Below are 13,572 nucleotides of genomic sequence, written 5' to 3' on the forward strand. Positions count from 1 at the left end.
ATTTCCTTAAATGTTCATTCACTTCTGAAAATTGGTCATTCATTTTCGTGGGACTTTCAGAATCGCTCTGAACACGCGTTTCATGTTCGCTACCAGAGCATTCGATTCCATTTCAGTTCAATCAAATAAGTGATTGAGCAGCACCTTTCGTTTATGCTTATTCAGATTCGTTTACAAGACCCCCTTTTCGCTTTTACAGGGCGATTTCAAACATTGGTCATTCTATGTCACTTTCGGTTTAATGTTATGTGATGCAATCTGCTATTTTGAATGAGAAAAACGAACCTTTGATGGCACATTCACGAAATTGTTTGCCAGAACTCTGCGCGAAAAGGTATGATTGCGTAAATGAATGCACGGGAAACGTAATTGGCCGCGTGGTTCTCAAAAACCGAATGCACGGACAATGAAAACATTGAACTTTCGTTAAATTGAAATGGGATTAAAGACGGGAATTCAAATTCAGAATGACCAATTTTCAGAAGTGAATGAACATTTTAGGAAATTGGCCGGGAAAACCTATAGTACAATAAATATGTTTCACAACAGGTAGGCCCTATTAAGTATAAATAACATTTATTTATTTTTTCGAATTCTGCTAGAATCCTCCAAAGGGACTTTTTTGGGTGGACACTGTATAAAACAAATGCAAAATACATTTTTTGAACATGAGTACCTGTTTTAGCTCTTTAAATTGGCGTTCTCTCTTATTTCCAAAAAATTAAAATTCACTTCCACCGACTGAAATTAAGGAACAGACGTTTTAGAGTGAAATTTGTTAAATGGAGTAAATACAGTTTTCACTCGAGTTCCACTGGATTGGTTCTTGGTTTTTTTTTTGGTATTTCAGTCTAAAATTTGAGTTTTTTTCACCAAAAAGTCGTCTTGTCCCATGGATATCAGAGAGTCGTGCCAACTGCGAATATACATCAAGTGCTCTGCTTAAAAAGCAATTAATTACTATACAATCGTTTTAAACCATTATTGGTGCCAGCAGCATACAAGGTTGTGCCTTAGGATTATTTAACAATGATCTCTCACCGACTGACAGCGTGAAAGGAGTGAAAGTTAAATGTATTTTTAAAGTTAATTTCATTCGACTAAAACTGAAGACAACATGATTTAGAGCGAAAATCATTTCATCGAAAAGATGGAGTTTCAACTCGAGTTTTGACTGGAGTGATTTTTGTTCAATTTTTTTTCAATCTAAAATTTAGAGCGATTTTACTCTAAATCGTCTTATCTCTAGTTTCACTCTTTTGGAAAGGTTCCATTTTCCATTTCCCCTGCCTTAAATGGGGTAGTTTACTTCTTTCTTTTTCTTTGAAGGAATAAAACAGTCCTACCACTTTCCTATTTGAACAAAATTATGAAGGTTCTTGAAAATGAAGCCATTTTGTCGTATTGTGAGAAAGATGTCTATAAACCATATGATACGCAGTTGCAAAGTCAGCCTAAGCGAGACAGAAAAAAAAAACCCAAGTGGGTTTATTTTTCGACCCGCCAGATTTGAGAAATCAGGCCAAACCGATTTGTTACGGTACGTGTAACACGATCTCATCTATCTAATGTGTCGAGTTCAGAAGCTTATATCCTAACGGCAGCGAACTCCCCTCCCGGCCCAACTCGGCAGACATCGGTTATTTTTGGGCCTTTAATGCTAGCTGGCATGACTGTACACTGACAGCTAGGGCAGATAGATCAGTGTCATAACTCACAAATATGTCACGGCGTCCGGTGCCATAGTAAGCGGCTAGAGTTAGAGGCTACATACCGGTTAACTTACAAAAAAACGGGGCGCGAGCTTCGCTAACACCGAACCTGTCACTCGCTGATGAAACGATTCTGTTAAGTCTATAGTTTTAGACTATTTTCTGTTCACTACTCATATAAGCGCTAAAACCACTTTCACACTACATGAGTATTTTGTTATGAAAAAACTGGGTTCCACCATTTAGTCTAGTAATCAGATGCATGTTTTCACGCTTATTTAACGCTGTGCCCGACAGCTGGCCAAGCAGACGACACACGTGCGCGTATTGAATGCAACACATTTTTGTTGACTTCTTTTCCCGCCTTTTTCTCACATCTCACTCCCGCCGTGCAAACACACTGTCACGCACACCCATGTAATACACGATCTGTTTCATCCGTTATCAAGTGAGTCATTCATCTCAAAGTCACATTTTCCGTGTTGCAACCATTGAAATACCAAGGCTCCTTCCAAAACTCCCAACGGCACGCCGTGTTACTATCAACTTTCCCATCAATTTCATCTTCAAAATTTCCAAGATGGTCCCTTAAGGGCCGGGCATAATAGAATAATATCCACCGCCGTAGATTCTTCACGCGATATATGATATTGACCATCCCGATACAATCTGAACATTATAGCTTTGCTCTTTCTACAATGATATATAACTCGTCAAATATGATATGTGAGAATGTTTCAAGTATTGTCATTTTTAGTAAAGAAATTAAATTGTCAGCTCTGAACCATGTTTCTGAATTATAACTTAATAAATCTTTCATGACACTGTTGATCAGTCCTAAGAGTGTTTTCGCATCTAATGTTCCCATTTCAAATTGAGTTCGCAGACATCAACTCAAACTTGATAAGAATTTTAGTCTGGTTAAAAACAGGCAATCCTTTTCCATGATTTTCAATCACTTGAAACTTCTCCAACTCCTCCCCTCTCGCTAGCATGTTCCTTTTTGTACCTGTCAGTTTTGACTGACACAACATTCGTCTTAAACACTGTGTCCCTCCTTTGAGCATTCTTACTATATCTCTTTACATTTGTCGTGTTTCTCTCTTTCATGCATTTCCCCTCTGCTTCATACTACATGTTAGCCTACGCTAACTTTAGTTTTACGATGTGCCGTGTTGAAAAAAGGTCCTGTTTGGAGTGCGTTCTTGCTCACAAACAGGCGCATGCACGGTCCTTCAGACGTCCCGAGAAACTTTTTCGTAAACGTATGTTCGTAAACTTGTGTAACTTACTATCAACCCTAAACCTGCTCCCTATTCTACCTCATTTGTATTCACATTTTTCACACTCACTCACACAGTCAGTATACTCTCTTAACAGAGAGGCAAGTTTCAACACATTACAGGGCGAGTAAAAAAAAAACCCGAAACCCAAATGTCAGGACCATTGTTCAAGTGAAGCTCTGCATGTAGCACTTTAAAATCTAAGATATAAAAGTCCAACTCATAAGCTTTCTTTTAGTACAAGAATCATTCAAATCACCTATGTACTTTTCAAGTTACGGAATTTTAAACACAACCGCCGTTTTTAGGTTCTGTCCACGGATCACAAAAAAGTTTTTAGCAGAACGAAAACAAATCACATACGGATGTGTGTGAATTGTTTTCATTTGCTGAACGAACGCACACCTTTTCTGTGATCCGTGGACAGAACTTTAAAACGGTGGCTGTGTTTAAAATTCCGTAACTTAAAAAGTACATAAGTGATTTGAATGATTCTTGTACTAAAACAAAGCTTATGAATTTGGCTTTTACATGTATATCCTAGATTTTGAAAGTACTACATGAAGAACTTCACTAAAACAATGGTCCCGACATTTGGGTTTCGGTTTTTTGACTCATCCTGTATGCATTGTGTGGTACGTGGTGCTTCGCGTAAATAATTAGGTCTGATGAGTAACTGCATGTTCATATAGTGCAGGTGTATCGCAATGTGACCGTGCACTTGGCTGCTTGGTGGCGCACTGAATAGGCCAACTATGATCACTCACATTAAATTCAAATTCTGACTGTCCGATATCATTAACTTCCTCTTGCTTCACTCCCACAAGCCACTCAGTATCAGTTTCTTGTTTCTCTCACACGTTTTTTTCCATCTCGTCATCTTTTTGCGAGAGCATCTCCTTCGTAACAAGCGTCCTTCCCAGCGTAAACCTCAAAACCATAACGCAATACAGGGTGAGTCAAAAAAAATCGAAAACCCAAATGTCGGAACTATTGTTTTAGTGTGAAGTTCTGCATGTAGCACTTCCAATATCTAGGATATGAAAGCCCATTTCATAAGCTTTCTTTCAGTACAAGAATCATTCAAATCACTCTTGTACTTTTCAAGTTACTGAGTTTACACACAACCACCGTTTAAAGTTCTGTCCATGGATCACAAAAAAAAGTGTGCGTTCTTTCAGCAAATCGAAAACAATTCACACACATCCCTACTAGTATGTGATTTGTTTTCGATTTGCTGAAAGAACGCTTACCTTCTTGTGATCCGTGGACAGAACTTTAAAACGGTGGTTGTGTTTAAACTTCCGTAACTTGAAAAGTACATAAGTGATTTGAATGATTCTTGTACTAAAAGAAAGCTTATGAATTGGGCTTTAATATCGTAGATTTTGAAAGTGCTACATGCAGAACTTCACTGAAACAATGGTCCCGACATTTGGGTTTCGCTTTTTTTGACTCACCCTGTATATCCACACACTCGTTTCTGCCTAACTGGCATATATGCGCTGCATGCCGATTTGCAGTATTATGTACTAAAGTCGCACTGCCCGGAGCATGGGAACGAGGGTGCTGTGTTGCTGTTTCAAAAGAAACATTTCATTTGGCAGAGAAGGGACAGCGTCAATACTAAACGTCCCCAGGCAGGATAGGACGTTTTTAAACCCCGTCACTCGCATCGACAATCGCCATTTTGACTGCTCCGTTGCATGTCGGACAAAGCCGTGGAACGCACGGCTGGAAAATATCCAGATCCGCAGACACGAAAGGGCTCCTTACAAGGGTCATTAACATTTGATGTTCTTTTTCGAATGGTCACCTCAAGCGGGCCACAATATGAACATTGCAACGAAAGATAAAAACTCGCGAACGACCTGATATACGAACAAAAACCTTTGATGATTTTGTAGATACAATCCCCCCCCCCAAAAAAAAACTTTAGTCGCGATTAAGAAAATGAACATTTTTATGCAAACAGCAACGCTCCAACATGGGAAATTTACAATGTTTTCATCGACATTTCTTCCTTTATAGTAAAGTTCTTATTTTTTTGTTACATGACATCTCAATTTTCAATTAAGCAATGCTAAGAAATTTATTCATCGTGTTCAAGTGTAACTTGTTATATCTAAAAATGTCAAGAATTTGGATGTTTTCTCGATATATCTGGGCCCAATTTCATGGCCCTGCTATAAAGCACATGATTTTCTGCTAACAGAGCCTCCGTCTATTTCATGGAGACCGTAAGCATAAGCACAGCAAAAGGCATGCTTAACTCAGTGGAAAAAGTTGCTTAAATCAGTGACGTTCAGACTGGGACCTTGAGGGCAGAAACCAAACATGCAAACTAAAATCTGGCCAACTTTACTCACCCTTTAGCCAACAAAATTCTCCATAATGTTCATGAGGCAAAGACAAGGTCCTCAGCATTTCACCAGCAAATTTTGAGGTCTCACTTCAATTTTTTTTCAGGAGACTTTTCTTCAACAATTTGCACCCGAGAGTGATGCAAAGTGATTGCAATTTAAAGCCTAAGACTAGACTGGTATACATATCACCTTTGTAAAAAAGATTGACCCTTCAGTAGTCTGGTGGCATGACTATGGAGAGAATGTGTAAAGATAAAGACTAGGTACAAGATGTTTCTTTTGACACTGTTATTGATGCAGTACTAATGGGTTGGACTGGTTGTTTCATGCGCTAGTGTGTTTTCTTGTGCTGCATGTTTTCACTATCTTAAGTTTCAATACACAGTATTGAAAGTTCCTAATTTTCTGACAAGGTGACGTTATAATAGATTTATCCATGCGCTCGTAACCTATAGCTCAGCCATACCATTAAAAAGTGCTAAAAGTTGGTATATACGTGTTTTTTTTTCTTCAAAATTTGGATTTTCTTCTCCGACAGAAATTTAAAGGAATATAATGTCCTGTCACAAATAATGTTGCTTCTTTGTTTATGCGGGCCTTATACAGTTTCTAAAATAAGTTTTAAATGGCGCGCTCCAATTCAGAAATAGCGAACACTATTTAGAACGAATTAGGAGCGTCCCGCTCTTAATTCAAAAGTTGAGATTAATTAATTGATTACTTGTCATGGGCCGTTTTTTCTTCTTGCGATGTCTCTTTAGAAAGCTCATAAATGTAACACTAGAAAATTATCAATTCCAACATCTATTTTTTAAGGTGCCACACCCAAAAAGCATGTATTCACCAACTTTAAGGTCAGCACGATTTTCTGCTTTAAACAGCGCCGTGAAATTGCCCCCGGTATATCAGTGTAAAAAGTACACTTGCAAATTTAGCTTCGAGTCTGCTACTAACTCAACACGAATCCCTTTAAGCTGAAATGCAAATATGAAATCATCCTTTTCAGACAAATAGTGCAGGTGTTTTCAAATCATTTTTTTTTATCAGAGACAGACAATCGATCCGTTTCACTTTAAATACAAAAAATATAATTGGAGGAGCATTTTTCATGAATGTATGCAAAATTGCCCGGAAGGTTTGCCGCATGGTTACGGAACCAGCCGGTGCCAGAGTGCCTGACACTCAATTTGAAGTGCCGCAAAGTTGTTTTTATATCTGAAGGTCGCTTCGTTTAGCAGCATGCACCTATCTATTTTGGTAATATTTTGTAGTGAGTTTAAAACAACAGATTTCGGTGTTAAATCACCCGCAGGGAACGATAATACCAGGACAGTGAACTCAATCTGCTCATTATACCGCCGATATGGAAATTAATTCTGTTAGGAGAGAAAAAAATCATTAAAAACCGACACGATCAACATCGACTTTTGCCCAAACGGAGGCATTTCAGGTATACACGCTTGCAGGTGTACGCACTAATCTCATTAATAACAGGAGGCGCCGATAGTGCAGTAACGCAAATAGATTCAGTTAATACAAACAATTTTAACCAGATAAACACTTCCTGCCTTCCATGGGATATGTTACATATTATGCTTATTACATGGCAATCATCTGAATGTGCTTTGCATGCAGGTTTTAGCTAGGGAATCTTCTACCTGTAGGGGACATATGAACATAAATATCACATCGCCGTTGAGATATTGCAACAATCTGAAAACCATTAGAGATTTGTATTAATCCGCGTGTTTAAAATGTTATTGGAGTGTTTACGGCCTAACTTTAATCACGATCAATCTTAACTCTCAATGTTTGTGTGTATACAATATTATGATATCATTGAAACAATTATCATGAAGTTGTCGCCGGAATCTTGCTTCCAAGCTGTTTAAATTTAAACACGTAGAAACTGTACTGTGCTCTCATTTTTATAAACAAATTGGAACGGTTTGAAATACCATAAGAAAAGACCGAATACGTATTTGTAAGTCTTCAGACAAATTTTAAAACGAGTTTAAAAATAACCGATGCCCTCTAGCATTCTAATCCATTATTTACAAGATTTATGTGCATAAACCAGCACAGGCGTAATCCAAGGAATGAACTGTTCACCCAATAAACTACAGAGATAAGACGATTTAGAGGAATTTCTGGAATGCACTGGAAAAAAAAATGGGTACAACACTGTTAGGCAATGTTATTTGCCTAACATTGGAATAAGGCTACCCCAGGGCTCACAGTGAAACCTTTAAACCTATAAAAACCTATATTTGAAGTCGAGAGCTTATTTGTTTTTTTATATAAAAACTATTATATTATTTTATATTATGGCATACATTTCAACAATTTTTTTACAGAAAATTTCAAGAATCAATTTGACACACTGTTCATAATTCCAAAATAACCACGTTGTCAATGTAGGCTTTCCTATCTAACATTTTTTGGCAAGTGTTTTAGAATTTGGCAATTTGCATGGAATTGGTAACTGTATCTATAGTGTGGAGAACTTGAGGTATGCAATTAACTTTGTTTCTGCTACCTCATGCTGAGAACTTGTACGGTTTTGCATCCTCAAAACCTATATATGCCTTTATTGTGGTACTTGGAAAACCTTTAAAAAACCTATTTTGATTTTCAGAACCTATTCCAAAACCCTATAGTGATGAAGAGGGACATTGTGAGGTTAAACTCATTGTTGGTTAATCTGGGTAAAAAATAGACCATTCGACCCGTGGTTGGCACTTCCTGTCAACCACGATTTGGCATAAGTATGGAAGGCCTACGTTGCAAAATTAAGGGAAAATTATTATGTTTCCAAAGATATCATTGGATAGCGTTCAATGTTTACAAACCAAAGAAGAGGCTTATAGTTATCAATGGCGGCGCGTATCACAATGTTAAGCAGGGATCGATGTTTTGTGATGATGTTTATAATTATGCCGTATATATACACTCAGATTAATGTCTGTGCTTTACATCATCGCGCATACGCATGGCACGTCACACATCAACCACTAGTTGACGATGATCGGATTGAACTTGCTCAGGGAAACCTCATCGTTAATCCTGAAACGACGGTTAGCTTACTTTCTTAAGATTGCTTTTAATGTGTTACCTCTTGACGCTAGCCTTAATTTGGCACATTCCATTACAACATGTCATAATTGTCAAGTCGTCACAAGTCATCAAGAGGCAATCATTGAGACAGAAATCTAGTGACAAGTTATACCAAAATAAAGGCGTTTCTGTGTAATTTCACCATCTCCTGTTACTTGTGACCTAACTTGTGATTGCCTTGTGACTGATCTAGGACTGACTTGTGATTGACTTATGACTGACTTGTGATTTACTTGACGGACAACATCAAAATGATGATCCTAGCTGACTCTCTGTGCTGTTAATGATTACTGTATAAATTGATTAAATCCAATTCAACACCGATCAGCCTTGCCAGGCATTCGCTTACACCATAGCTGATCCTCTAACTGGAGTCATTGTTTGTGATGACCGTGTTATGCTGGATATCAGTCAAAGCGGTGGAGTTCCGGTCGCAAACCATGGTTCGTTTCCCGCTCTTATAGCCTCGGCCACGCAGGGCCACGCACGGCAAGTTCTCCCGGAACTTGACGCTGATGAGCGCGTAAATGAAGGGGTTCACGCAGCTGTTGATGTACGTGAAGACCAGGCTGAGTTCGAAGAGGAAGGGCCTGCCTGCCCACCTGATCAGGTCCTGGTTGTAGACGAGTATCATGCGGCAGAGGTAGAAGGGCGCCCAGCAGATAAAGAAGACTACCACCACGCCCGTCACGATGCGTGTGACACGCTTGACGTCAGCACCTGCCTCGCTTCGCATGGAGACCTCCCGCATCTGAATGATGAGTCTGCCGTAGCAGAAGCAGGTCACAGTCAACGGCACGCAGAGTCCCAGCACAAAGTTGTACGTGATGAAGGCCTGGCTCCAAAAGGCCAGGCCTGGGTGGCCGAAGGAGGTGAAGTCCATGAGGCAGAGGTGGTCTGTTCCGTTCGGGACGCTTTGGTACGAGCTGGCTTGGTACGTGGTGGCTAGGAGCGTCGGCACGGCTGCTACGATGGAAGCCATCCAGATGACCACGCTCACGGCAGCTGCTTGGCGTCTCTTGCGGTGTAGCCTTGCCCGGCTGGACCGGCTGACTGCCATGTACCTCTCGATGCTCAGCGCTGTAACAAAGAAGGCACTGGCGTACATGTTCAGACCGTCAAACGCAAAGTAGGCCCGGCAGAGGAACTCACCAAACGGCCAGACGTTCTTGATCTGGTAGGCAGCCTGGAGCACCAGCCCTGCCAGGAACAAGTCATCAGCGATGGCCAGGTTCAAGATGTACATGTTACCAGCAGTCTTCAGACCAAGGCGCCTCAGCAAGACCCATATCACCCAAGTATTGGCCAGAAGACCGATCACACAGACAACATACGAGAAAGAACCGGTGGCGGTATAGATCCAGTCGTGATCGGACATGTCCTCGTAGGGTTCCTCGGTAGCATTACCAACCGACATGATGGCCACTGCTTGATAGTCTGCTGCAGAGATATCCAACGCAAACGATCTCCAATAATCTTCAGCGGGGAGCAATCTCAGAGTGAAATGGCTTACACGGTACCATGCTCTACTTACCCTTGATAAATTACCCTAATTTCAGTTATTGGGGCGATTAATACCCACTTATTAAAATGATCAGCGATGCATTGAAACAGATGGTGGTCACACACGTGGTTTAAACATACAGCCTCTAAAATGTCATCTTTGTTTCAGCGCGAACAACAGCCCGCCAAATTTCAGTACCGATGAAAACTGTGTCGTGGCCTCCGATCCAGTCGTTTTTTATGTGACACTGGGCGCTTACCTCGTTGGAGCTCGGTTGTAGACGAAGCGGTGACGACACAGCGGCTCAGTTCGCGTCTGCTTTTGCGCAGGACCGAGTCTGGATGATGTGCTTCCCGAGTGTTAAGAGCGGCTGCACTGGATCTGTCGCTCGCACCCGGTGATCTGGCAAAATAAATTAGATCCAAGGGTTAGATATACCACTCGCTGGAATCAATGTGGTAGCCTCTCGAGCTGCTAGTAAATAAATCAATGTGCCTACCATTAAAAAAAAACTGAGTAAACAAGTGCAGATCATTACAGATACCTTTGGAATTTTCAAGAGTTTGGTTTAAAGCAAAGGCTTGGTAACCTTCTCTTATGTAATAGCTTTATTTTAATTCTTTTACATCCTATGATCAAATATCTCTCGAAAAAGAGGATAGACCTAAAAGATCCACATGGAGTAATTGTAACTGTGAAGCTTGTTTCGAACAGGAAACATAGTACATCAAGTATACTCGCTCTGTCAGCTCTGTCAGCTCTGTCAATACCAGTCGTATCAAAAAGGGTGACCGTTAGGTCAGAGCCAAATTCTGCTAAATGCACTTCAAAAATCTGTCAGATTTATCAACAATCTGGCAAATTCCCCAGAATTACTCGAAATACACTATAGACACTTAAACTCGCATGCAGATTGGTAATATTGCCTTAATTAAGGTTCAAATTACATTATAAACTATCTATAGTCAAATCAATTAAGATGTTATGAAATTATCGCGTAAATTTCGGGCAAAACGCGGATCCGGCCACGAAGTCCGTTTCCCAGTGAACCTCAGCACCTAGACCAGCCAACCTGTCCGATTATGTAAGGGTTTGTTTGAAAAGATTGAAGTTTTTCTTAAACAAATGTACAATTTTTTGTTCAAATTTGCTGTTTTTCTGTCGAATAACCATTTTTGCAGAATTCTGCCAGAAATCTGCCAAAAAATATATTCTGTCGAATTTTCTTTCAAACTCGTTTTTTAACAACAATTATGTCAAAGTTAGCCGAAAATCGGCTAAAACGGTCACCCTGGTATCAAATACATTGCATGGCAGTGTAGCTTGTAGGGTTCGAGGCACTGTGTGGACCTGTGAACGAAAGAGGTCCACACGATGCAGGAGCGTAAGACGTTATGTGGACATGCACAGGTCCACATAACGCTTTCCACTCTTTGAAAAACAATCTTATAGAGGCATTTGGGGTTATAGTTATACGTCGCAAAATGAATGTAAACCCTCTGGGAATTACGGTCAAAAATTTAGTTTGGAAGAGTTTACAGTGCAAGTGGCGATGTTGGGGAAAATTGTTTTCTCTTAACCGTATACGAGAACGAATGAATGTCCACACAATGATGGAAAAGAAGCATTTGTGTATTATGTGTTCACATTTTCGGACCTTGAACAATAGAGGACAATAGTGTCCACGATTGGGCGAAGGTCCACTTTTGAAGTGTGTGTCCAAACATATGGGAGTTTTCCCAAACGTTTAGAGTATAAACAAAAGCGGGACAGTAGGAGGTCCACGATGGAATTTGTTTATACGCATGTGGGACTTATGCTCGTGTATTACATACATCCCGAGGACAGCAACAGAAAGAGAGAACAACACTCTTCGGTGTCCTCGAACGTACATCTTTTGTTGAAAACAGTCCTGGAACGCATATGTATACTTAGGCAACGGGGAGTGCTATATAATAGGAACAAAGGGAAAGACAATGCCTTGTCCTCGGACATATTAGTAAAATACGACTGTGAGTGCTCTAACCTTACATACTCTTTGTGGACCTGTCAATAAAACAGGTCCACAGGATGCAGAAAGCGTGAACGCTTTGCGTACTTGCACACGTCCACACTAGGTTTCCCCTCTCTGGAAAACAGGTTAAGAGGCATTTGTAGGTTAGGTTTATCTGTCGCAAAATGAAGAGGAACACTAAAGGAAATCATGATTTAAAAAATGGGTTGAAAGAGTTTTCTCAGTGCGAGTAAAAAAAATTAACTACACGAATACAAAGGAATGTCCGCAGTATAGGTATGTAAGGCAAGGCGGTGTGTTTGTGGGTGTGTGTGTGTGCGCGTGCTAAGCAAATAATATTTTCGATACTTAGTAAAAAATGTCAGCATTGTTCAGTAGCTCTATGCAATCGGCCCGATAGTTTATTTTACTGATTTCGCAAAGCAGCTCAGTCATATCGACCACAAGTCTCGTCAGTTACAAAGTACACAGCCCTCTTCTTTGACGTACGGCCCATGCTCCACTCTGACCATTACCACAATGACTTGACAGGATACCCTGACCTACATTTCACACAGTACAAAGACGCTTCCGTAGATTGCCGCGATTTTAATGAACAAGGAAAATACGATTAGACGAGAAGAGTCGCAAGACTATTGCAGCGGGCGCCAGCGTCGGTGCTCCCCCAGTGTCTGGCGCTGTCAGCACGGCGTGGTCGATCCGCGACAACCCGGCTTCTCTACCCCCTACCGCGGCAGGGGGAAACTCTCCAACAATAGACCGTTCTCTGAAGACCCTTGGCCAGCTCAACGTGAACATGACTTCTGAAGGCCTACGATGATTAAAAGGCATGCATGAGAAGCCATGGCGCCGGTCTATGTCCTTCGCGTCTGACAGACACTGATTATTTTCATTCATCTTGTGTGTATAGGAATTCCTTACATCATCGATGTTTTAAACCAAAAAAAAGTACAAGCTACAGAGGACTGTGGTGACGTCGGGTACGGTATCTTATTGGATTAAAATGACACTCGCGCATCCCCAGCTTTGATGTCGAGTTATACCTTCATCAACGTTAATGTAATAAGTATCAGCTTAGTGATTGGATTGCGGTACCCGCTGCTATATCTGAACCGGAAGGGTTCATTTTTTGATTTCCAAAATTTATTTTTGGGCCTACCCATCGATCTTTCATCTTTCCGTGGGACTTCCTTCATCTCACAGCATTTCAAAAGAATACCGTCTTTCTAATAATATTCCTTCTTTAAGGCATAATACGATCATTTGCTTTTCATACATTTTGTTTGCAATAACACAACTTAAAATCCAAAGACGAATGTTGAAAAGGTAAACCTGTTTCAGTTCGAGGAAACAGTGAAAAAAACATGCACAACCGTTTACTCACGACACGATCAAAAGCGCTCTTTAATTTCCAAAAATCAGTCAATATTGACTGATCGTTCGGAGTCGCATATATTTCTCGATTTCTTCTTGATGACACGAAGCCAAATGCAGATGATCCTGCATGCCTTTAAGCATGTAAAGTCACAACCAAATACAAGAGAATACGATTTGAAGTGACGGGTAAAAGGCAAAA

At 40.4% G+C, this 13,572-nt stretch overlaps 1 protein-coding gene across 1 annotated transcript; it reads right to left on the reverse strand.

The window, feature by feature from the left end:
* Nucleotides 1-8,699: 8,699 nt before the first annotated feature.
* Nucleotides 8,700-10,355, reverse strand: LOC119731657 (somatostatin receptor type 2-like). The gene has a single exon (XM_038204862.1). The coding sequence runs from the start codon at nucleotides 9,893-9,895 to the stop codon at nucleotides 8,843-8,845; it is 1,053 nt and encodes a 350-aa protein (XP_038060790.1). The 5' UTR covers nucleotides 9,896-10,355; the 3' UTR covers nucleotides 8,700-8,842.
* Between the last annotated feature and the right edge of the window lie 3,217 nt (nucleotides 10,356-13,572).

The sequence above is a fragment of the Patiria miniata genome, unplaced genomic scaffold, assembly GCF_015706575.1.
Source record: "Patiria miniata isolate m_02_andy unplaced genomic scaffold, ASM1570657v1 HiC_scaffold_24, whole genome shotgun sequence".
Lineage (NCBI taxonomy): Eukaryota > Metazoa > Echinodermata > Asteroidea > Valvatida > Asterinidae > Patiria > Patiria miniata.

What these genes read in the sequence shown, in the direction of transcription:
- LOC119731657 (XM_038204862.1), bottom strand. Translation starts at nt 9,895, where the DNA reads ATGTCGGTTGGTAATGCTACCGAGGAACCCTACGAGGACATGTCCGAT.